Source organism: Phyllobates terribilis, unplaced genomic scaffold, assembly GCF_046119375.1.
Source record: "Phyllobates terribilis strain yellow unplaced genomic scaffold, ASM4611937v1 Scaffold_4__5_contigs__length_816908805, whole genome shotgun sequence".
In the NCBI taxonomy this organism is placed as follows: Eukaryota; Metazoa; Chordata; class Amphibia; order Anura; family Dendrobatidae; genus Phyllobates; species Phyllobates terribilis.
Window position 1 is genome coordinate 125460977 of NW_027362764.1, and position 26793 is coordinate 125487769.

Below are 26793 nucleotides of genomic sequence, written 5' to 3' on the forward strand. Positions count from 1 at the left end.
CACATAAACCTTCACACTGTATAATTGCTTGCATTCAGTATAATGGCCACCACATAGTCCTTCATAAAGTATACAGCACACCATAAGCCTCCATATAATATACTACACCCCATAGTCCTCTGTATAGTATAATGCACTCCTCAATCCTCTATATAGTATAATGCACTCCATTGTCCTCCATATAGGATAGTGCACTCCCCATAGTCCTCCATATAGTATAATGGACTCCTCATAGTTTTCCATGTAGTATAATACACTCCCCATAGTCCTTCATATAGTATAATGCACTCCCCATAATCCTCCATATAGTATAATGCACTCCCCATAGTTCTCTATAGTATTATGAACCCCATAGTCCTCCATATAGTATAATGCACTCCCCATAGTTCTCCCCATATAGCATAATACACCCATAGCGCTCCATATATTATAATGAGCCCCATAGTCCTCCATATAGTATAATACACTCCCCATAGTCCTCCATATAGTATAATGCACTCCACATAGTCAGGCCCGGCACCAGCACCCGGCGCACCCGGCAAGTGCCCCCCGTGTAGTTTTAGGCTGATCTCTCACCTTCCTCAGGATCAAGGATACCCCACGAGGTGAGGTTTTGCATGGTTCCCCAGATTGATGTCGATTCACAATAATGTTGTATTTCTTCCATTTTCTTACTATTGCACCCACAGTTGTCTCCTTCTCACCCAGCGTCTTACTTATGGTCTTGTAGCCCATTCCAGCTTTGTGCAGGTCTATGATCTTGTCCCTGACATCTTTAGAAAGGTCTTTGGTCTTGCCCATGTTGTAGAGGTTAGAGTCTGACTGATTAATTGAGCCTGTGGACAGGAGTCTTTTATACAGGTGATTATGTAAGACAGTTGTCTTTAATGCAGGTAACGAGTTGATTAGGAGCGTCTAACTGGTCTGTAGGAGCCAGAACTCATAATGGTTTGTAGGGGATCAAATACTTATTTATCACTGCAAAATGCAAATAAATGTATCTAATTTATACAATGTGATTTTCTTGATCATTTTTTGGATATTCTATCTCTCAATGTTAAAATTAATCTACCCTTAAAATTCTAGACTGTTCATGTCTTTGTCAGTGGGCAAACTTACAAAAACAGCAAGGGATCAAATAATTATTTCCTTCATTGTATATGGCTGAAATCGTTGAGCCAGTGTTACATGCTGCTCGTGGTTCAGACAACATGTATCAGCTGTCAGGTAAGTATGTCAAAACACTATGGCCCGATTCTTCATTTGTGGGGATTTTTACGTCCTCTTTTGTCTTGTGGTATTAATTGCAGTTTTTAGTGCCAAATTCATCAATATGGCGCACAAGATGCATGAATTTTGCGCCAAGTGAAAAATGGGCTTTTTTCCTGTCTTGAACTGCTTTTGCGACTATTAGCGCAAAAAGTCAAATTTTTTTTTGTCAAAAGTCACTAAATTGTTGGCATGCTCAAAAATACACCAAGGGAAGCCTAAGATGAAATTCTGCCAAATTTTGTGACTTTTTGAAAAGTTGCAATTGATCAGTTACGCAAAAACATTCAAATCAATAGGAGGCAGATGTGCAGTACCTGGCGGCGACCACTATCAGAAGACAGCCAGCTCCGCAAGTGAGTACTTCTGGCTGGTGGCCGCCGCCACCGATAACAGCTGATCCGCGAGGGTGCCAGGTGTTCAACTCCTGCCAATCAGACATTGATGACCTATCCTAGGGATAGGTCATCAATGAAAAAGTAGTGGACAACCTCTTTAAATTGAAAAGTATAGTAGCCAAATTTTGTTACTAAGCTTAGAGGGTTAGTGAACTCTACATTTTCTGTTTTTGTAAAATCACAGCATAATAATAAAAGAGGGCTGTCGTTAAAGGGGTTATTCAGATCTAAATTGAAAAAAAAAAAATAGAAACTGTTAAATACAAAAATAAATAGTACTCATATAGTATTACCGTTTCCCTGCTGCTCCCATCCTTACGCTGCCTCGTCTGGACAGGCTTGGGATGTTTCACTGCTGCGGCCAGTAAATTACAGCAGTTACTTGCACATCTGGACTAAACAGAAACAACAATCAGGAATAGCGTGGAACCAGACAATGTTGCACTGAGATTGGTATGATAATAATTATTCATTTTATTTATTTTTTTACATCATTCTGGGTATATTATATTTAATTAATGGCTGAATTAATTATATTTAGGCCATGTTTTGTTCCAAATCAGGAGTAGAACAATCAGAGAAAAAGTATAATAGAAACACGTCACCACTTTAGCATTTTTCATCCACTCCTGGTTTTGGCTTACAAATACTGATGTAAAATACTGACCAAATACTGATAGTGTGAATGTGGCTTATAATATAAAAAGATCCCACTACTTTATTCGAGTACAAATATAAAGAGACCTTCAGCAGAACTCTGCCATATTGAATGAGATCAGGTCATACCCTAGACTTATCACATCACACCTCGCCTCGGTGTGGGCTTTTCAGCAACCAGTTTCATGTCCTTTGGAGATGCGATAAGTTTTGATAATTCTTGAAGGCTACTTTCTCCACAATTTCGAAAGCACTCTGGAGATCGCTTTATGGAAATTGTCCTGCAGAATAAAATGAGCAGTGTCTTGAATTTTCGTTGCCACAAGCTGTTCAATTGTTCTTGTGTTAAACCAGTCTCATAAAATACATGTTGGAATTTCCAAAAGGAAAATCCTCGACGAGTGAACTTAGCGTCAGTTGTGTGTATGACTTATGTGTCTTTCAAGGCAGATTTGATACCACAACAGTAAATTATATTTATACAACAATAAATTGGCATGTATCCTTCTACGAGGCCTAGGTCTATAGTGCAATACTGTCTACTGTTAACAATCTAATGAATTGTTTCTGGCGTTCAGTATAAACATACAGATTTACAGTACATACTGTATTTTACCCTATGTTTTGCATTTTGAGACAGAGAACTGAATCACATACTGTATACTACAACTGTATTTGCAGCACATGGGCATAAAATGGGCATTTGGAGACATCAGATCTTCCTTCTTCTGTGGGCCAGGATTGACTCACAGAGCTGTTTTCTTCACCTGGTTCTGCTGACATCACTGGAGGACAAAGCTGAGCCTTAGGGCCAACACTATGTGTTCTGCTATATCAGAAGGGCTTACGTTTGAATCCCTCCACTATGGGATTTGGGCATATGCACCGATGCACCAGTGACTATAATGGTGCAAACGGAGTCACCATGTGCTGTGTCGTGCATCATTTTTGGAGGTGGACAGCAAGATGTAGTCTACTACGCCTTGCTGTCCACCTCCAATAGGCTAGTACAGACAGAAATCATGCATGACACAGTACATGGTGACTCCGTTTGCACTGTTATAGTCAATGCTCCCGTTGGCGTGAACGCCTGAATCCCATTTTTTGGGGGAAGGGGGGTGTTTGGAGGTAAGATCCAATGGGAACACTCAACATAGGAGAAAATGCTGCGCGAAAGGGCCCTTACTGGATAATCTGACAGTGTCCATCTATCATGGTATTATCACAATGAGCCTGATGAAGATCACAGTTCAAGGTTAATGATATAGCAGCACTTTTTTTCTGAATTCTATTGTTTTACCAATAAATCGGATGACCGTGTGTCACAGGTGTGTTGGGTATGACAGACAGTTATTCTGGATCCGGCTGTAGAAGGTCACTGCGCTTGTGTCACGCAAGGTGTGGGAAAGACTTAGTGCAACACAAAGGGAAGAGGGAAAGGGAGCCCAGACACTAGGGAAAGGGGGGAGTGGAGACCTCCTAGTCTGGTCTAGTGTCGCCCTATCTCAACTACCATCTCTATATTGGCTCTTCACCAATCGCTGCACACGTGCCTCGCCCTAACTTTCCCTGGCGTATAGCTAAAGATAGAGAAGGGAGGAGATGAGCACTAGTCGATCTCCACTAAACTCTATAGACAACAATGGTAGACAAACAGGGGGGAATTGCTTGGCTTTTGACGACTCCAGACAAATGCGCACACGGCCTCAAGCTCCAGAGAGGACGAAGTACTGCTCTTGCTAAAGCCTCACAAGTAGTACTGAATATCGTCGACACCTCCCTCTCAGACACACCAGGTATTTATACACTCAGGCCAGGGAGCTAATTAGCCAGAGGGAGGTAGCCGCTGGGTCCTAGAGACAGCCAGCCTCTAAGAAGATGTCTGTAATGCCAAATGTAGAGATCTCCTGCAACCAACTGCACGGCGACTGTCTGTCACCTCTGACACACCCGTGAGAGCTTGGCTTTGCAGACACCTTCCTGATCCTTTCACCATCCTTCCCTCTCTAGGACCCAGTGGTGAGCTCTCCTTTCTGCTGCTTTATAACACACCCTTGCTAGACGTTTAAATAACACCCAGTCTCTCCAGAGAATCGCTGGTGATAGAAGCATTTTCCTTTGTTCAGGCCTGGAGTTCTAGCAGTCAGCTAGTTTCTTCTTGGAGTTCCTTTGTGATCGTTGTCATGATCGCTCTGGTGTCTTCTCAAAGCTAAGTGTATCCCCTTGTCTGTTTACCATGTTTGTCTTTAGTTGCAGTAGGGCTAACTAGTGCTCACCCCTCCCCATCCCACCTAGGACCTAGCTCTAGGGTCAATAGGGATTAGGTATCCTGCTTGACGATAGGTGAGGAACCGATTTAGGGATGATAGGGGAGCCAGGGTGTTGTAAGATCTACCTATCGGTCTCCACTCCCTCTTTCCCTAGTTGCTGGTCTTCCCCCCTTTTCCCCTCGTCGTATGCTGGGTTCTTCCCATAGCTAGCATGACATCGTTAGTCTGCAAAAAAGAAAAATCATGGAGACGTGCTCGTTTTTGTTCCAAATCATGTCTCAAAATCACCCATACAAGTCTTTAGACTAAGTGCAATCTGTGTGCTGGCAGTTTTTAACATTGTAATGAGCAGAAGTTTGCAATTTTTTTTTACATACTAGAAAATCACTGATGGTAAAAACTGACAAACTGAGCAAACATTGATAAAAATCAGTCCATTTTTTATGTACATGAAAAAAACAACATCTAAGTGAGGAATTAAGAAAGAGTTACTTGCAGAGGTGTGAGTTTGTGACTTATGGTGATCTGTGAAAACACCAGTGTGTGTCATATACAATATATAGATAATACAGGCTCATATTACTTTACTTTGTCATTGTGTTAAAAAGTAAAAGTGTATTGTTACTACCACTAACAGACTTTGCTACCTAATATCGCTTCCTTGGTGTCGCAGACAAGGCTTCTCAGGAAGAACTTGTGGTCTCTTTGTTTCCTTTGTCACAAATATTTGTTAGAAATGTTATTATGTTACTACATATATAGATACTGTACAATTGTATTTATGTAGTTTATAATAAGCATTCTGTAAGGGGAGACATAATGACAAAAAAATGCATGTACACCCACTCATAGTATTGACATCCATAGAGATACACAGCATGGAGCCATAGCATTAACCCCTTCACCTCCGGGCCATTTTCCATTTTCATTTTTTCCTCCTCTTCTTCCCAGAGCCATAACTTTTTTATTTTTCTGTCCACATAGCCATATGAGGGCTTGTTTTTTTGAAGGACGAGTTGTACTTCTGAAAGAAACCATTCATTCTGCCACATAGTGTACTTGAAAATGGGGAAAAAATTCCAAGTGCGGTGAAATTGCAACAGAAAAAGTGCAATTCCACAATGGTTTTCTTGTTTTTTTTATTTACCATGTTCAATATATGGTAAAACTGACCGGGCAATATGTTTCCAAAGGTCGAGTACGAGTACGCAGATGCCAAACATGTATAGTTTGTTTTTTTTTTATTTAGGTGGTGAAAAATAAATTCAGAAATTTGACAACAAAAATGTTTTTTTCTTTTTAATTGTTTTATTTTTAATGGGGCAAAAGGAGGTGATTTCAACTTCTTTATTTATTTATTTTTAATATTTCTTAAAACGTATTTTTTTTTTACGCTTTACTGTATTTAGTAGCCCCCTTTAGGAGACTTGAAGCTGCAATTGTCCGTTCGCCTGTGCTATATATAGCAGGGCTCCAGCACTACTTTGTATAGCAAAAATCACGATCTCCTATGAACGTCAGCAACGGGCTGGCATTCACAGGAGGATCGTGATGACAGACATGGGGGTCTTCAGCAAACTCATCGGCGCACCACAATCACGTTACGAGCGCCCCAATGGGTGGGATAAATGGTGCACTTCCTGTTTGTGCGTGTTAAATACCGCTGTCAGTGATTGACAGCGGCATACAACTGGTTAACAGCCATGGGTGGATCCGAGGCTGTTAAGAGTCCCTTGATGGCACTTAAGGCACTTGATGGCTGCTAAAATCATCCTTCATGGGCAGGTAAAGATGTGCGCTCAGCGTGTGAGCCCGCATCAAAGGCAGAGACACGGCCAATGACATAAATATACGTCATCGGTCGTGAAGAGATTAAAGGGGTGTATCACATTTGGAAGTTATCCCCTATCAATGGGAGTCCAACTGCTGGGCTTTGAATGGAGCAATAATCGATAATGCACGGTGCCATGGCAGAGCACATGATCGGCCACCACTCCATTCACACAGCCAGTACTCAGGATCAGTGAGGGTCCTAGCGATCGGACCACCAGTGATCAGGAAGTTATTTCCTATCCTATAGGAAGAACTTTGAAACTAAATACAACCCCTTCAAAATCTAGTATTATGTAGGTGCCTTTCATGTGAGTAAAACAGCTCTATCCCATCAAGGTATGGACTTCACAAGATCTCTGGAGGTGTCCTGTGATATCTTGCATCTTGCACTAAGAATTTAGGAATAGATCTTTTAAGTCCTATAAGTTGCAAGGCACTGCATTGGGGGGAGATCAGGGTTCCTCTCTTAAGTGCAAAAGTATACAGACCCTACAAACAGCAGCTCTTAAGGTCCCCTTAGATATTAGATGGAAGGCTGCCCAATCTACTGATTTTGGCCAGACTGGCCAACCATCTTATGTATATTTGGAGAATCTTCACCCAAAGAAATAAACCACTGCTAGTTCTCATAAATGCACATTTCAGATCAATTTCGCAACTATTTTAAATACTGTATATCCTCTATATCATATGTTTCAAACTCCGGCCTGTGGGCCAAATCTGTCCCGCAGGGTGATTATATTTGGCCTGCGACACCAGAACCACCACCACTATGTGAGACCCATTATTCTGTATGGAGGACTATGTGGGGTCATTATTCTATATGGAGGACTATGTGGGGCCCATTATTCTGTATAGAGGACTATGTGGGACCATTATTCTGTATGGAGGACTATGTGGGACCATTATTCTGTATGGAGGACTTTGTGGGGCCCATTATTCTGTATGGAGGACTTTGTGGAGCCCATTATGGAGGACTATGTGAGACCCATTATACTGTATGGAGGACTTTGTGGGGCCCATTATTCTGTATGGAGGACTATGTGGGGCCTTTATACTATATACTGGTTGGCCTGCTACTTAGTCCAAGTTTTTTGTTTTGGCCCTCTGTGTTTTTAAGTTTGACATCCCTGCTCTATACTGTATATACGGCGGGGTTGAGTGAGCTATAGCCCAAGCAGATGTACATGTTGAAACTCCTAACCCTTCATCCAATTTTAATGTGGATACCCTCAAATGAAAGCTGAAAGTCTGAACTTCAACTGCATCTGAATTGTTTTGTTTAAAATTCATTGTGGTAATGTCTAGAACCAAAATTAGAAAAATGTTGTCTCTGTCCAAATATATATGGACCTAACTGTATAATTGTAAGAAACGCTCCATGATGGATATATAAAGCTCAATCCACACAGAGTAGTTCCTGGCTGTGTTACATAGCGATTGCAGCTGTTAAACCCTAAATTCAGCAGTCTATCAAAATTTACCACCACAATCCAGCCTGAGGGTTCATTCAGGCGACCATCATTGCTTCCGCTATCGTTTGGTGCCGATGGATTGCCATGACAACGCGGAGGCCTACTGAAGGCCCCATCACTGCCATATTCGTACTACTGTGAAGTGCAGCCACAGGCTCGGCTTTATAGAATACCATGATTTTTATTATAAACAATCGCATGTTCAAATCCCATACAGACTGAAAAAAAAGTGAAAAAATTTATATATTAAAATTTGAATTTACCTAGTTAAAAATCAAGAAATGTAAAAAATAAAAAAATACATATTTAGTATTGACACCTCCATAAGAAGTCTGATCTATCAGAATGTATAATTGTTTAAGCCATTCAGTAAATATTGTAAAGAAAAAAATTGAAATGCCAGAAGTGCCAATCTTTTTGTCGCTGCACCTCCCACAAAATAAATGCAATAAAAAGCAATCAAAACATAGTGTGTTCTCCAAAATGGCATCAATTATAACGCCAGTTTGCAATGCAAAAGCACAAGCCCTCACATAGCTCTACTTATAGGAAAAAAAGTTATGGGTTTCGGAAAATGGCAACACAAACCAAATTATCATTTATATTTTTTTTTTTACAAAGTTCAACATTTTTTAAGCCACTAAAATAGTTAAAAAAAACATTACATCTTTGGTATCACCATAATTGTACTGACTTGAGTCATATTGTCAGGTCATTTTTTCTGCAAAATTAATGGCATAAAAATTAAACCTAAAAAAACAGTGGCTTGCGTTTTGTGAATGAATTGCGTTTTCTTTTTCACCACACTTGGACTTTTTTTTCTCATTTTCCCGTGCACTATATAGTAAAATCAATGGTGTCTTTCAAAACTACAACTTGTCCCACAAGAACAAGCTCTCATACAGCTAAACAGAAAGAAACGTCAAAAAAGTTGTCTGCTCAACCAGACGTAGATTAACCCAGCCTACTCCATCCACTACAATAAGGGAATATTCACACATGGCTCGCCAAGTGCTTATTTATAGGCATTTTTTGTAAGAGTTATCTCCACCTAGCTCCAATCCCGTATGGAGCTGTTTACTGATAACAGGACCTGTTGACAGTCTTTTCGCTCGGTACAAGAAGACTTTCAGCAGACGTTAGGGAGGACTCACGTAGAAGCTTTCCTCGGCTCTGCCCAGAACCTTCACTATGAAGCAGGTACTCTTATACATCATGTAATATTCTATAATATAGGGTTATGAGTGGTGCGGAGTTACAGAAATGGCTCGCACAGATGTCTTCTAGTAATTGGCCAATTTCTTAGTAGTAAGAGTTAATGTGACAGGTTGCTGTGTTGATGTAACAGGATCTTCCAGTAGCCCTGATACATTTTTGGCACAGGAATGGGTGGATGGGGCTGACTGCCTTTAATATACAGAGATACCTGAGCCGTCCACTTCCCTCTTACTTTACACCGTGAAGGGAACTAGGAAACACATGCCGCATTGATGCCCATCTGCTGCAGGCACAATAATGCAAGCAGGAGCCCAGGAATACAGTGGAATTATTCACTCATTGCTTCCCGTAGACATTTCCTACATTTCTGGCTACCGTGAAGATATCTCAGATCTGTAAGTCAGAAACATCTCTTCTTATCCTAGCTGGTAACCAGTGGTATTGCAGTTGGTGTGGCATTGTAGGACTGGCCATACCGGCTCCTACAGAGTACACCAGTTACGCTGAGACTTTTAGGGTATGTTCACACTAGGCGTTTTTTCAGTGGTTTTTTTCTGCTTGGTTTTTCTTGCTGCGTTTTTTTCACTGTCCATTTGTCTCTTTATGCATGCTGTTACAGTTGAGTGAACAAAAAAAATCACCTATTCAACTTCATAAGGGTTTTGGCACAAAAAAACGCAGTAAAACTTGATACCTGCATTTTTGCAGTGTTTTTTTTCACTGCCCATTACTTTCAATGGGTGAAAAAACGCTGCAAAACTGCTGAAAAACACTGAAAGAAATGACATGCTCTATTGTGCAAAAAAACATGCAAAGCACAAAATACTGAGGACACAAAAACCAATGTGTATGCATGAGATTTCTGAAATGTTATAGACTTTGCTGGTACTGTAAAACGCAGCTGAAAATTTTGCATAAAAAAATGCATCAAAAAAGTGCTGAAAAAACACCTAGTGTGAACATGGCCTTAGGTCTACAACCACAGGTTACTGACTTGTCTTTGTTTTATACAACTGGTCAGATACTGAATATCTTCATTATATCTAGTAAGATGAGATGTACTGCAAGCTGAAAGTGGATATTGTATATTTGCTCTTTTCTTTCAGGGACACGTGAACAATATAGGGTCACATGGTGAATTTCCCATAGCGTTCCACCTATAACGGCTGAAACTGTATACTACATGATGCAATGTTAAAAGCCAACTGCATCATATCCTAAACTCGCACAGTGTCCTAGATTATATATAACGGGGCGCAAAATGTACAAAAATAATCACTGTTTTTCTATAATGATTGTACAGAAAGTTAATGATTGAGAATGTCATCCTTTCATAGTTATGAACAGAGTTAAGTAAAACTAAAAAAAAGATAAAATGGGTGAATGAAACAGTGGAAAGGCTAGAAAACCGCAACATTTTCACACAAGATAGTTACTGTACATGTTTACTACCAATTTACATAATGGATAGTTTACTAAGCTAATTAAAGGGTTATTCCAATCTTCAATGATTGGTATAATTGTAAAGTACTTTGTATAAACAAGCAATTTTCCAATTTGCTTCTCATTAAAATTCTCTACCATTACCCTGCTATGTGAATTTTACTATTTTTTATTGTTTACTGCTTGTTGTCTAGGTTACCGACCACTGTTACAGTTCAGCAGTGGTGGCCAAACGTGCGCAGTGTTTGTCAACTCTTTTATTAATGAGCTTTTAACCCCTTCTCTACCATGAGATTCTCCATTTTTGTTTTTTGCTCCCCTTCTTCCCAGAGCCATAACTTTTTTATTTCTCTGTCTTATGGCCGTGCAAGAGCTTGTTTTTTGCTGGACGAGTTGTACTTTTGAACAAAATCATTGATTTTACCAGATCGTGTACTGGAAAACGGTAAAAAATTCCAAGTGCAGTGAAATTTCAAAAAAGTGCAATTTCAAAATTGTTTTCTGTTTTTTTTTTTTCACCACGTTCACTAAATGTTAAAACTGACCTGCCATTATAATTCTTCAGGTCATTACGAGTTCACAGACACCAAACATGTATAGGTCCTTTTTTATTTAAGTGGTGAAAAAAAAAATCCAAAGTTTGTAAAAAAAATGGTGCCAATTTCTGTGACCCATAGCATCTATATTTTTCAGGATCTGGTGCTGGGTAAGGGCTTACTTTTTGCACACTGAGTTGATGTATTTATTGATACCATTTTGGGGTAGATACTAGTGTTGAGCCACCCCCATAGTGTTCGAGTTCGGTTCGGTTCGTCGAACACCCGTGTGTTCGCCGAACTGTTCGTCGAACTGTTCGTCGAACACCTTCGAACACCATTAAAACCAATGGCAGGCAAACAAAAACACATAGAAACACATAGAAAACACCTTCAAAGGTGTCCAAAAGCTGACAAACTGCTCTGAAGACACAACTAACACATGGAAAAGTGACAAGTACATATAGTCATGTGAAAAGAAAAGAGGTGGAGGAGTAAAAGGAGGGGGAGACAGATATAGGCATGTCATGCCCTTCTAAAATCCAAAAAGTGAGAAGCCGACACGTTCAGTCCGCTCCTGCCCGTGCCACCTCCGTGTCGCCGGGTTTGTGCCAGAGCCGCGGTGAACCCTGACGGCCAGCCCCCCTCTCCCAATACTGGTGCCTGTCCGCTGGTGGGTCGAGCGAGCCCCCCTGTGGTGGAGGCAGCTCTAAGCTTTTTAATTTAAATTGTCTCTCTAATTTGAATGAATACACTTTAAATCCATTTACAAGGATCTATTGGAGGGCAAGTCTCATGCCAGCAGCCGCGTAATTCCAGCTCCAGTAGCGTCCACTAAAGCTGCTGCAGTTAAAAAGCTTTTATAAGGATCGAGCTCGGCTGTCCACCGCAAGGCATCCTACTGCCAGTCCCAGCCCCTATGCCTTGGGGTGCCTCCTGATGCTCTTCACTGAGTATCCCGTGGTCCCGAAGCATTTCCTTTGAAAAAATTAAGTGTCCAAACTACAGGTGGTGTAGCTTGCTTAACAGCCGGGATAATCCGCTGACTAGCAGACACTGCTACTAGGCACAAAGTATTTCCTGGGCTAGATGCAGTTAAAAATTTGTAATTAGATACTCTCGTTGGATGCTGAGAAACATTCCATAGAGTCTCCTGGCACGCCATATATGATTCTCTTAAAAAGCTTGGGGTAGGGGTCTAGGGGACCCTTTTATAGCCAAAATCACGGCCCTGTATCACAATACGTCACCTAGGCTGAAGATAAATGGAACTGTAGCACCCTGAGGGCTCGGTTGCTACAGAGGTATTGCACCTCACCCAGAGGTGTGATATCTCACTCTCAGGTAAGGATGGAGTGTGGATCAGGACCCGACACCTGCATGCATTACACCACATTGCCGTGGGGCAGGGCGACCAATATGCCTCTGAGATGGGCACGACAGTCCCTGTCCCTGGCTGGAGTGGGGGGAGGGAACACTGAGGAAGGGGAACCCTGTAGTGCAGGAGCTGGGAGGAAGCAGTTCCTGGGTGCATTGAGAAGAGAGTATAAAAGGTGGGCACCATCTTAGTTCAGTGCAGAGAAGTCTGAGCACAAGTGGCAGGGAGCAGGGGCTCTGCATGAGCTCTGCTCCGGAGGCGGGCCTAGTAACAGAGGCCCAGGCCTGGAAGAGGGAGAAGGAAGGAAGAGGAGCGGAGAAGGCTCCAGGAACGAGGAATGAAGGGATCCCAGGGGTGCGGACGGGCGAGTCGCCACCGCACGCCCGAATCCACCTGCGTGGAGGGGTCAGGCCAAAGGGGGAGACCGGTCCCCGAAACTAGTAGAGGCAGGAAACGACCCTCAGCTAGAAACCGGTGGCTGTGACATTTTATGTGGCGCAGCCCCTCGCTACACCCGCTAGGAAGGCACCACATAGGGTCAGGGAAACTGGCGCCAAGTTTACCAAGAGGAGGCCCGAGGCAGCCGGACAGAAGGGTTGGTAAGAAAGGCCAGACAAAGGACACACAAAGGGGGTCCTGTGAAGCGCTCCAAAGTTATCTGGGAGTTGTCTGAGCCCCTCACCTGGTGAGCACAGTACGACGTGGGCAGCCGTTACCTGCAGACGTGGTCTGGATAATAAGAACTGTGAGTAAAGGCCCTGGACTGCATCACTGACTCCGTGTCGTTACTGCTGCTGCCCTGCACCATCACCCCCATCCTCCGCATACACTGCCCTGAGGCTATACTCCTCCCGTGGGGAGTTATGCTACGCTCTGCTGCACCCACAACACCAGCCTCAGCGGTCTGCCCTGCAGCGGCGGTTCACTCTGACCGCAATCCACGGGTGGCGTAGTCGGACATTTAAACATCAAAACCACATAAATAGTTCCGCCACTGGTTTGACCACCCTGAGCCACGGAACCGGGTCGCCGCCACAAAGACTACAACCACCAGCATCCACCAAAAAGGGTCCGGCTCCGGGTGTCCCAAGGCCCAGGGGGTGCATCAGAACATTTTCATCACCTTTCACAATCACCAATGGGACAAGGCAGGGATGTCCTCTGTCCCCTCTCTTATACATCCTAGTGACGGAGCACCTGCTCTCATCAATTCGCCATAACCCCAATATTAGGTGGATTGAGGTGGGAGGCACCGAGTACAAGTGCTCTCTATTTGCTGATGATGTCCTAGTATATATCACTCAATCACATATATCCATCCATGCTGTTATGGCTGAAATAGATCACTTTGTTACATGGTCAAATTTTAAAATCAATGCAGCGAAGTCTGAGGCCCTCGATGTCTCCCTCCCCAAATCCATATAGGATTCCATCCAGTCCAACTTTCCCTTTGCCTGGCCCTCACAGGGTATCAAATACTTAGGAATTCCTATTCATAGAGACTTCTCCCATCTATGTTATCTTAATTTTGGGCCCTTTATTGAACAACTCCATACAGACCACGGTTGGCAAGTTAGAACTGTAAGATTCACTACGTGAACCACTGGTGTTTTGTGGAAAAGCACATGTACACGGTGTTCCAAATTATTATGCAAAAAGTGTTTAGGAGTGATAAGGGAAGAATTTGTTTGTTTGTCAGTTAAACTCATTGATGGTGATGTGTGTCAGGGCTCTTTATATCACTGTAAGCAATTGCAGACACCTGTGCTAATTAGTTTGGCAGGTGTGTCCAATGAAAGGCAAGACTACTTAAGAAGGCTGTCTCACATTATTAAGCAGCCTACATTTTCTGCCAAAATGGGAAAGAAAAAGGATGTGTCGGCTGCTGAGAAGCAACAAATTGTGGAGTGTTTAGGTCAAGGCATGACTACAATCAACATTGTGCGATGATCAGGATGAAGTGTCTTGGCAATCAAGAAGTATGTAGCTGATTCACAGTACACACGTGTGCGTGCTGATAAGGGCAAATTGAGGACTCTTTCCTACAGGCAATTACGTCAGGTTAAAAGAGCAGCGGCAAAAAAGCCTTGTCATAGCAGCAGACAAGTTTTTGAAGCTGCTGGTGCCTCCAACGTCCCCCGAACAACAAGATGCAGGGTCCTTCAGAGGTTTGCAGCTGTGCATACGCCATCCTGCTCGATGGTCCAGATGGATGGAGTGGAGGATGGCTGGTTGATGGACACCCCACGCAAGCACGGCTACAGCGCCAACAAGGAGGAGGTGGAATAATGTTTTGGGCTGGAATCATGGGGAGAGAGATTGTCGGCCCCTTTAGGATCCCTGAAGGCGCTAAAGATGAACTCCATAATGTATGTGGATTTTCTCAAACAGCACTTCCTGCCATGGTTCAAGAAGAAGAACCGTGTATTTCACAGCAAGATCATTTTTTTGCATGATAATGCACCATCTCATGCTGCACATAAAACATCTGCATCTCTGGCTGATATGGGCATAAAAGGGGACAAACTTATGGTGTGACCCCCATGCTCCCCTGACCTCTACCCCATTCAGAACCTCTGGAGCATCATCAAAAGGAGTGTCTATGATGGCGGGAGGCAGTTCACATCTAAGCAACAGCTCTGGGAGGGTATTCTGTCCTCATGCAAAACAATTGAAGCAGAAACCATCCAAAACCTGACAAATTCAATGGACGAGAGAGTTCAGAAGCTCCTTTCGAACAAGGGGTCCTATGTGAAAATGTAACATCACCTAGAATAAAGTTTTGAGTTGAAAACTGTTTGATTTCAGTTTCTAATAACCTGCTAATGCTTATAATTTCAAAAATGACCATTTTTTTGGTCTTTATTAAAATGAAAAGGTTGATCGAAAAGTTTGGGGGATCTAAGAGTGTGGCAACCCAGTAGTCATGATTACTTCGAATTCTGACAATATGAGGGTCATGTTGCAGGTAGTGCAGCAAGAAGGCACTTATGTGTCTTGCGCATCTCGGAGCCCCAAAATTATTTTCCGGGCTAGATGCAGCTAAAAATTATTATTAATTTTAAATCTGGTGGAGCTTAGTATAGATGGCCTAATAGGATCAGTGCTGCACACTGCTACAAAGCCCAAATTATTTTCCAGTCAAGATACAGATAAACATGATTAGTAATTTTAAATCTGGTGGAGCTTATTATAGATGGCCTAATAGAATCAATGCTGCACACTGCTACAAAGCCCAAATTATTTTCCAGCCAAGATACAGATAAACATGATTAGTAATTTGAAAGCTTAAAACGGTTGGTAGGGTGATTTTAACCAATCATCAAGCTTTTACTCTCCCCAGGATGACACAGGGGTAGAAAAGTCGTTTCGGATCCATGATTTGTTCATCTTTATGAACGTGAGTCTGTCTACATTATCAGTGGAGAGCCGCGTGCGCTTATCTGTCAGCACACCACCAGCAGCGCTGAACACACGTTCAGACAGAACGCTGGCTGCGGGGCATGACAAGATCTCCAAGGCGTAAGTGGCTAGCTCCGGCCATTTATCCAGATTGGAAGCCCAAAAAGAGCAAGGGTCCAGTGACACAGTCATGGCTTCAATGTTTACTTGGAGATACTCCTGTACCATCGTCTCTAGGCGTTGACTATGTGTCAGACTTCTTGTCTCCTGTGGCCTTGCAAAGGATGGGCTAAAAAAGTGGTGAAATGATTCCGCAAAATTGATGTTACCAGCAGATACTGTGGTTCTGTTACGGTTTGAGTGCTGAACACTTGACAGTCCCACGGTTGGCAAGTTGGAACTGTGAGATTCACTACGTGCACCACTGGTGTTTTGTGGAAAAGCACGTGTAAGATTCTGCAACAGTCTCTGCTGATACTCCTGCATGCGTGCATCCCTTTCTATGGCAGGAATAATTTCTGCAAATTTACTTTTGTACCGGGGATCTAACAGTGTGGCAACCCAGTAGTCAGGATTATTTCTAATTCTCACAATTCGAGGGTCATGTTGCAGGTAGTGCAACAAGAAGGGACTCATGTGTGTTGCGCATCCAGGAGCACCAGTCCCTGTTGTGTTGGTGGCGAGGTAACAATCATGCTTCCTTCCTCTGTCCTCTCCCCCCAACCTCGCACAACAGAAATGTGATCAAGGTCTCCCTCATCTGATGAGTCTTCCATCAGTTCGTCCTCCACTTCTTCCTGGGCTCCTGCACCTTCCTCACTAGTTTGGCTGCTACCATGCGCCCTGGTAAAACCATCTCCCCCACCCTCACATGCCTGCCGCCTTGGTGCTGCCGACCGTCTGGACCTTGCAGATGTTAGCCCTTCCGCATACTACTCCTCTTCCTCTACTTCCTCCACCTCCTCTTGTGCCACCACCTGACTCCGAATTCTGTTTAACATGTGCTCCAGCATGTAAATCACCGGAATAGTCATGCTGATAATGGCATCGTCAGCACTAAACATCTTCGTCGCCATTTCAAAACTGTGCAGAAGGGTGCATAGGTCCCTGATCTGAGACCACTCCTCCAGCGTGATTTGCCCCACCTCTGGATCTCGTTGGCCCAGGCTATACGTCAGAATGTATTGCACCAGGGCTTGTCGGTGCTGCCACAGTCGCTGCAACATGTGCAGAGTTGAATTCCACCGGGTAGGCACATCGCATTTTAGCCGGTGAAGTGGCAGGCCCAACGACTTCTGTAGAGATGTAAGTCGCTGAGCTGCGGGATGCGAACGGCGGAAGTGAGCACACAGCGACCGTGCCCTCTACAGAAGGCCATCTAGTCTGGGATAGTGGGCTAAAAATTGCTGGACAACCAGGTTCAACACGTGAGCCATACAAGGCACGTGTGTGACATTGCCCCGGCGAAGGGCCGCACCCAGGTTTGCAGCATTGTCGCACACGGCCTTCCCTGGTTTCAGGTCCAGTGGAGGCAACCATTCATGAAATTGGTTCTCCAGAGCTGACCACAACTCCTCAGCTGTGTGACTCACATTTCCCAGACATTTCAAAGTAAAAACCGCCTGATGACGTTGAGCCCTACTGCCAGCATAGTAAGGAGGTGTGCAGGATCCCTTCTGCGCAGTTAGAAAGCTTGTGGCATGACCAGACAGGCTTTGGGTGCAGGTGGAAGACCGAGAGGAGGTTGAGGAGGCAGAAGCAGTGGAGGAACTTTGACATAAAGAGGATTGACGCACAACTCGTGGGGACGGCAAGACTTGGACAGCAGCCCCTTGTCCTGCTGTCACCATAGTTACCCAGTGCCCAGTCAGCGACATGTAACGCCCCTGTCCATGCCTACTCGTCCAAGTGTCTGTGGTGAAATGCACCCTGTCACACACAGAGTTTCTCAAAGAAGCGGTGATGTTGTGTGCGACATGCTGGTGGAGCGCAGGCACACCTTTCTTTGAGAAGTAGTGCCGACTGGGCATCTGGTACTGGGGCACTGCGACGGACATAAGGTCTCGAAAATCCTCTGTGTCCACCAGGCGGAAAGGCAGCATTTCTGTAGCCAAGAGCTTGCAGATGGTGAAATTCAACCTCTTAGCTTTCTCATGGCTAGGAGGAAATGGTCTTTTACTTGTCCACATCTGAGGGACCGAGGGCTGGCTATTGTGCTTAGACGGAGTTGATAAGGGTGTCCCCGGCAAACTGCCGGTCTGTGAGGAAGATGCAGGCGGACATGTTAGGTTGCCTTGATCCAAAGGTGGTGCTATCGATGTCGGACAGCGCTCAACACCAGCAGGTGTTACCACCTCCAAAGAAAATGATGACCTGCCAATCACGCTGGCTGTTGCGTGTAAAGAGGTGGCAGGTCTGCGCCCCAAAACAGGTGTGACTGCTGTCCCCCCAGTCACAGAGGATGAAGAGGCCGCGGATGCACAAGATATGGCAGACGGTGGTTGGCCCGGCCGGCTAGGCCGCATTGCTTCCCACTGCAACTTATGCTTCATGTCCATGTGCCGGTTCATGCATGAAGTACTCAAACTATGTATTTTTTGGCCTCTACTTAGCTTTTGCTGACAAATGTTACAGATAACACGAGTTGGGTCATCTTTATCGATCTGAAAAAATGCCCAGGCTATGCAAGGCTTAGCACCCATGCGACCTGAAGAGCCACTACGACTTGTGGTGAGAGGCAGAGTTGTGTTTGAGGATGCAGTTGTTGACGTGCTTCCAGTACTACGTCTCTGTCCAGGAAGGCGCAACCTGACCTCGTCGTCACTAGCATCTTCCTCCACCTCCTCTGCTGACCTCATCTCTTGGCTGACTGTGGGTTGACAGTAAGTGGGATCTCCAACCTCATCATCATCACCCTGTGCGTTATCACACCCGTCGTCCTCAGAGCCAACCTGTTCCTGCCCTGACAAAAAACTAAAGTTGTCGCTCCAATCAGGTATTTGAGTCTCATCATCGTCTTCCTCATTGTCTCCACCAACAGGCGTTACAGTTTGGGAATGAGGGTCTACATTATGGTCAGAACCTTCTGCGTCTGGTCCTGGATCCGACTCATAAAGATTCTGGGCATCAGTGCAGATCATTTCCTCGTCTGGATTCACAGAAGCGCTGGAGTCGACCTCTGATTCCCAGGCTATAGTATGAGTAAACAGCTCTGCAGACTCAACCATCTGTTCTACCTCATACTCAGACGGGCAGCTGGAGATTTGGGAGCTGTGAGGAAGCAAGTGCGATTGGGGTGACACCTTTGAGGACTGGAGTATTTGTGATGTTGAAGTTGATGTGGAGGAGAGCCCACTTAAAGGAGCACTTGATATCCGTTGAAGCACCTGCTGTTTTTGTGCCTCATCTGGAATTTGTAGCGATTGGCGTGGCCGTAAGAAAGGGATCTTATCACATTGTCCGCTAAAAGAAGTAGACATTTTAGTTTGGCTGGAAGATGGTCTTTCTTCTGCAGATGTTACTGTTGCTTTAACACCTACCCCACGGACACAACCTTTTTTCCCCTTCCCAACACGCCTATTCCCCTTTCCACCAGCAGCAGGCCTTTTTCCACTCATTTTGGTGGTTAACTAATTCACAACTCTGGAGTTGTTTGCACAAAAAAACAATGGATGGGAACCGAGCAGAGCTGAGTGGCCAAACTGTGGTATTAAACCAAAACTATTGGCTGGGTTAGATGCAGAAAAAAATTATATTCAATTTGCAACCTAATGGAGGTCAGTATAGATGGACTAATAGAACAAGTCCCACACACAGCTAGAAGCCCAAATATTTTTTCAGAGGTAGATACAGAAAAAAATGTATTCAGTTTGCAACCTGATGGAGGTCAGTATAGATGGACTAATAGAACAAGTCCTACACACAGCTAGAAGCCCAAATATTTTTTCAGAGGTAGATGCAGAAAAAAAATATATTCAGTTTGCAACCTGATGAAGGTCAGTATAGATGGACTAATAGAGAAAGTCCCACACACTGCTAGAAGGCCAAATATTTTTTCAGAGCTAGATGCAGACAAAAAATTATTTTTAATTTGCAACCTGATGGAGGTCAGTATAGATGGACTAATAGAGAAAGTCCCACACACTGCTAGAAGGCCAAATATTTTTTCAGAGCTAGATGCAGATATAAATTATTTTTAATTTGCAACCTGATGGAGGTCAGTATAGATGGACTAATAGAGAAAGTCCCACACACTGCTAGAAGGCCAAATATTTTTTCAGAGCTAGATGCAGAAAAAAATTATATTCAGTTTGCAACCTGATGGAGGTCAGTATAGATGGACTAATAGAACAAGTCCCACACACAGCTAGAAGGCCAAATATTTTTTCAGAGGTAGATGCAGATAAAAATTATTTTTAATTTGCAGCCTGATGGAGGTCAGTATAGATGGACTAATAGAGAAAGTCCCACACACTGCTAGAAGGCCAAATATTTTTTCAGAGCTAGATGCAGACAAAAAATTATTTTGAATTTGCAACCTGATGGAGGTCAGTATAGATGGACTAATAGAGAAAGTCCCACACACTGCTAGAAGGCCAAATATTTTTTCAGAGCTAGATGCAGACAAAAAAATATTTTTAATTTGCAACCTGATGGAGGTCAGTATAGATGGACTAATAGAGAAAGTCCCACACACTGCTAGATGGCCAAATATTTTTTCAGAGCTAGATGTAGATAAAAATTATTTTTAATTTGCAACCTGATGGAGGTCAGTATAGATGGACTAATAGAGAAAGTCCCACACACTGCTAGAAGGCCAAATATTTTTTCAGAGCTAGATGCAGACAAAAAATTATTTTTAATTTGCAACCTGATGGAGGTCAGTATAGATGGACTAATAGAGAAAGTCCCACACACTGCTAGAAGGCCAAATATTTTTTCAGAGCTAGATGCAGATAAAAATTATTTTTAATTTGCAACCTGATGGAGGTCAGTATAGATGGACTAATAGAGAAAGTCCCACACACTGCTAGAAGGCCAAATATTTTTTCAGAGCTAGATGCAGAAAAAAATTATATTCAGTTTGCAACCTGATGGAGGTCAGTATAGATGGACTAATAGAACAAGTCCCACACACAGCTAGAAGGCCAAATATTTTTTCAGAGGTAGATGCAGATAAAAATTATTTTTAATTTGCAGCCTGATGGAGGTCAGTATAGATGGACTAATAGAGAAAGTCCCACACACTGCTAGAAGGCCAAATATTTTTTCAGAGCTAGATGCAGACAAAAAATTATTTTGAATTTGCAACCTGATGGAGGTCAGTATAGATGGACTAATAGAGAAAGTCCCACACACTGCTAGAAGGCCAAATATTTTTTCAGAGCTAGATGCAGAGAAAAAATATTTTTAATTTGCAACCTGATGGAGGTCAGTATAGATGGACTAATAGAGAAAGTCCCACACACTGCTAGAAGGCCAAATATTTTTTCAGAGCTAGATGTAGATAAAAATTATTTTTAATTTGCAACCTGATGGAGGTCAGTATAGATGGACTAATAGAGAAAGTCCCACACACTGCTAGAAGGCCAAATATTTTTTCAGAGCTAGATGCAGACAAAAAATTATTTTTAATTTGCAACCTGATGGAGGTCAGTATAGATGGACTAATAGAGAAAGTCCCACACACTGCTAGAAGGCCAAATATTTTTTCAGAGCTAGATGCAGATAAAAATTATTTTTAATTTGCAACCTGATGGAGGTCAGTATAGATGGACTAATAGAGAAAGTCCCACACACTGCTAGAAGGCCAAATATTTTTTCAGAGCTAGATGCAGAAAAAAATTATATTCAGTTTGCAACCTGATGGAGGTCAGTATAGATGGACTAATAGAACAAGTCCCACACACAGCTAGAAGCCCAAATATTTTTTCAGAGGTAGATGCAGATAAAAATTATTTTTAATTTGCAGCGTGATGGAGGTCAGTATAGATGGACTAATAGAGAAAGTCCCACACACTGCTAGAAGGCCAAATATTTTTTCAGAGCTAGATGCAGACAAAAAATTATTTTGAATTTGCAGCGTGATGGAGGTCAGTATAGATGGACTAATAGAACAAGTCCCACACACTGCTAGAAGGCCAAATATTTTTTCAGAGCTAGATGCAGAAAAAAATTATATTCAGTTTGCAATCTGATGGAGGTCAGTATAGATGGACTAATAGAACAAGTCCCACACACTGCTAGAAGCCCAAATATTTTTTCAGAGCTAGATGCAGAAAAAAATTATATTCAATTTGCAACCTGATGGAGGTCAGTATAGATGGACTAATAGAATGATGCTATGCCCAAAAGATTTTACTTCACTAGGTGCAGTAAAAAAATTGGTATTCTATACACAGGTGGTATATCTTGCAACACAGATAGGCTACTCCACTGACTAACACACTCTGCAATAGGCCAAAAAGGATTAGCTTTGCTAGATTCAGCCAAATGCTGTGAAAAAAACTTGCACAGCACTGGCACAGACCTGCCTGGCAAAAACTGATAGGAACTGATGTAACCTAGTCCTGAAAAGGACTCCAATTACAATTAGTCTTTACTCCCACAATCTATCTATTTAAGAGCACAGACCTGCCTGATAAAAGTCGTAGGAAATGCTGTAACCTAGTCCTTAAAAGGACTGCAATCACAACTATTCCCTACTCCCAAGCTATCTGTAGATTTGTGCGAAAATTTGCTTGAAATTAACAAGGTATAGCGCACACAGCAACAGCGGTGCCGTCTAACACGCAGCTGCAGCAGTGAGAAAATGGTGGCGACGGGGAAAATGGCTTGGTCTTATAGGGCAAGGACATGTGACATACACTGCCAATGACACATGCCCTTGCTTGTGTGAAAAAAAGCACTTCGCTCCGTGTGTGCGCTGCTGATAGGCTGACACATTGCACCTCCCCACTGCAAATGCGGGAAAGAGAAAAAAAAATGGAGATCTTCATTGTTCCTGCAGAGATCCATCCCCTGCCCCTCCCCCCGCCCCGCTGTACACTCAAACTGCGTATTAACATTAATTTTCATCATTACTGAGAAAAAATCCAGTTATGATTTTGGTGCACGAACAGTTATCGAACATAACCTCGAACAGCCGAATTTTTCTCAAATTGTTCGTGTTCGCCGAACGGCTCGAACACCGCCCAAAACAGCTCGAATTTGAGATTGGCGAACAGTTCGAGTCGAACAACGCTCATCTCTAGTAGATACAATGCTTTGATCGCCTGTTATTGCATTTTATTGCAATGTTGCAGTGACCAATAAACCGTAATTCTGGCGTTCAGATTTTTTTTCTCATTATGCCGTTTACCGATCGGATTAATTTACTTAATATTTTGATAGATTGGGTGATTCTGAACACAGTGATACCAAATATGTGTATTTTTTATTGTTTTATTTTGAATGGGGCAAAAGGGGGGTGATTTGAACTTTTCATATTTTTTACATTTTTTTATATTTTTTTAATTTTTTTTTACACTTTTTGCTTGCTTCAATAGTCTCATAGGAGACTTGAAGCTGCGATCTTCTGATCGCTTTTGCTTCAGCCCTTCTATGTGTTAGCAGAAATGATCATCTGCTATGAATGCCGAACAGGAGGCAGCGCTCAGAGCAGATCTGCAATGACAAGCACGGGGGTCTCCCGCATTAAAGAGGGGGAGGCGACCTATGACACACCTATACGACATAGGTCGCATAGGTCGTAAAGGAGTTAAAGGGAACATATCATGTAAAATAACGCTATTAACCTGCTGATATGGGGTTTTTCTGCAGATTAATAGTGTTCTGACACCGTGCAGCGTCGCCACTTAGACCCCCGTTGAGTATCCCAGAGGTCAGATCTCAGCAATCATTTATTACCTAGTCTAGAAATACATTATAATTGTATTTAGGAAACGTTTCAATAAAGTTCATGTTTGCTGCATAGCAATAATCTGTTGTGCTATGGTAACATTGTTGATGCTCTTTTATTCCGTTTGTGAGCCACCCCTCAATGTCCCCCACCTGACGCTCAGTTGATGACCGCAGGTCTTTTAGCCAGCACATGCAGCAGTGGCTGAAAGGGAAATATTTTTCAAGTGGATTCCCATCATTGTAATACATGGACAAGGTGGAGTGAGAGAAGCCCTTAGCTGTTCTCTGCACTGGTTTATAGTGGAGGTGTCATAGTATTGCACTGATTTAATTGAAAGTCTTCTCAGATACATGATTGTTAGGAGTTTCTCTCTGATCTTCTAACACTGCAGTGATGAATCACGGTCCGTGTATGTGTGGTTGGAATGATCAAGTATCTTTTCTGTGCTCGCGATGAATAATCTGTTATTATGACGCCTACGGAGATGAGAACCTTTTATTTCTTGTAACTTATCATATGATTCATATGAGAGAAGTAATGCAAAATAACTTTGGAGGCTGATGAAGGTCACACACTCCTGCTGGAGTTTATTGAACATTAGCAGCTCTATTCCTGATGACAGCTTACTCTTAGCTGGCCCTGAAGTGTGGTTTTCTACAGATCATGAAGATCAGGTTCTTAGGAACACACAGTACACTTAGAAATGCTTGTTTTTCAATGGTGCTTCGGTTTTGTTTTGACAATTGTAAGGTCTGAGGTTTCTGAACGATATAAACCAAAACAGAAGAGACATCCATTGACCCGGGTTAAACTTTTGCCTTTCCACCTTTGCTATTTTACTGTTTGTCCACATTGCTGGTTCTGTGTAATAATAAATTGTTGATAATCATAATACACAATCATTGATGTGTTTTCCAGTAGAATTTTGACTTTTTAGCCTTTGTTACATCTCAACGCTAACATGTCAACATTGCATTGTTGTCAGCAGATTCTGTTTTCGGTGGGATCTGCTGACCATTCAGCTGTCAGACAGACACCACATTCAGTCTTGAAAAATAAATTAAAAATGACCAGTTATGATAAAAACAAAAAAGTGACAGTAGATGAAATTATAAGACTTTTCTCAAATAGATGTCTTTAGCTAAGCAGATGATTTATGGCAGAATTATAGGGATGCAGGTCTTTTTTATTTTAGCAGTGATGAGAAAATCAGGGGAGATTCTCTTCTTGGGTAGAAACTATCTGAAAAGCAAAGTGAGGCCTTGTGCTCAGATCTAGCAGGATTTTGGTTTTACTACCTGTTTTCGTTAACTCCCTGGTCCTTGGAATGTAATGGGAGAATCATTTCACCTAAATTCACCGACATAGAATAACAAATATAGTAAATTAATTCACTGATGCATTCCAATGTGCTGAGAATCAACAACTCCCAAATCAGGTGAAAATGTACCCAGGACCGGTTTTAGACAAAGTGTGGCCCCGGGCAAAAGTTTAAAGTAGGGTCCTAAATGCTAGCATATTGTACCATCACACTCAAATATTTATTTGCGCTGAGTTCAGACCTTTAAATGAGCGCGATCAACAATATTGAAGTCGTTTGACGCTTGTTTCCTGGCCTCTTTACACAGGATGAAGAAGAATGATGGGGACAGAACAATCACTAATAGATCAATCTGTGGTATCCCAGTATTAACTCTACTGCTGCTGAGTGAAACACTTGTCGTGTGGCAGTAGATTTGTTCCAGTGTGTCAGATCTCACACTGCACTGATGAGGTGCAGCACCCCGAAATACCATATTTGCAAACTGAGATTCTGGTTTGGCTTTTATCCTAAGTGACAAGGCTCGTTCAAGGATCGATATTGACTTTTAAGATTACTACTTCCTATAGGTGGCACTAGCATTCAAGTCCTCTTCCTCTCTGAAGAGGCAATTTGCATATAGAGCTACTTTGGGCCTGTGAGTCAGGAGATGTAATGCATTGCCTGTGCGTACACTGACTATTCATAAATGTGCATTGTAATCTGTACTTTGCTGCCATCTACTGGTCAATATATGCATATGAAAGTTATGTGATTAATCTCCTCAAAACAAGCTGCCATAGAAATAGCTCATAGAAGCACTCCCATCAAAATGTTTATCCTGTTAAAGGGAACCCGTCGCCAGTATTTTTCACTTATAAACTATTCCCATCACCTTTAAGATCATAAGAATGAGGATCCTGCAACTCCTCAATATCCTCAGACGTGCCCCTGCGTACCTAGAAAAAGTGTTTTATAGTTGTACCGGTCTGGTCTGATCCGTTCCTATGGGTGTTTCCAAATTTTGATCAGCGTCACCTCTGTCCCTTCAAACGCCGCCCCGGTCCTTCAAATGCCACCTCTTCTAACTGCATGTAAGGCTATGACGTCTCCCCATCATCCACGTAGTGCCCGAAGTCTCGCACCTGTGCAGTGGAATCACTGGCTGTTCAGGAGGACACGGTGAGGTGCACTGATTGTACTGCACAGGCGCGAGACTTCGGGCACTACATGGTATGGATGGGGAATTTTTGCAAAATGTTGTGGAATGTGCTACATTTTGTGCTAAGAAGTCACAAAAAAGGTTAAAGACAAAAATCAAGACGATTTTTTTGACTTCGCAGGGTTCATAAACCATGTTCCTCAATTTTGAAGAATTATTCCGAAAAAATGTTAACAAATACAACAAGACAAAAAAGAAAAGTGACTTAAAAAATGCAAATGATGAATCGGGGCCATAGAATGCTGCATGCGCAGAGCACCAAAGGTTACACAGTGTATTAAATGGAAAGTGTCCAAAATATTTATTTGGTCGTGCACTGGAGTGCTGGAAACTGTACACTGAAAGTACACAAATGGTTTATTTGGAAGTGCAGTGCCCCCAAATCCATTGGGAAACAAGCTGAAATAATTTGAAGGGGAGAAATAAAAATAGCAAAACTAAAATAATGTGGTTGCATTAATGTGAACTCCCTTCTATAATTGGGGATAT

General features: G+C 42.7%; 1 protein-coding gene across 2 annotated transcripts in view; it reads left to right on the plus strand.

Moving 5' to 3' along the window:
* The window catches only part of PRKAG2 (protein kinase AMP-activated non-catalytic subunit gamma 2), a 389933-nt gene that overhangs the window by 114895 nt on the left and 248245 nt on the right, over positions 1-26793 (plus strand). Inside the window, exon 1 of one of the 2 annotated variants that reach the window (XM_073677719.1) lies at positions 9007-9102. The exons of the other annotated variant lie outside the window; for it this stretch is intronic. Coding sequence (XP_073533820.1) covers positions 9094-9102 — 9 coding nt within the window. The 5' untranslated portion in view covers positions 9007-9093. Of the gene's footprint in view, positions 1-9006; positions 9103-26793 lie in introns of those variants that run through there. 2 annotated transcript variants of the gene reach the window in all.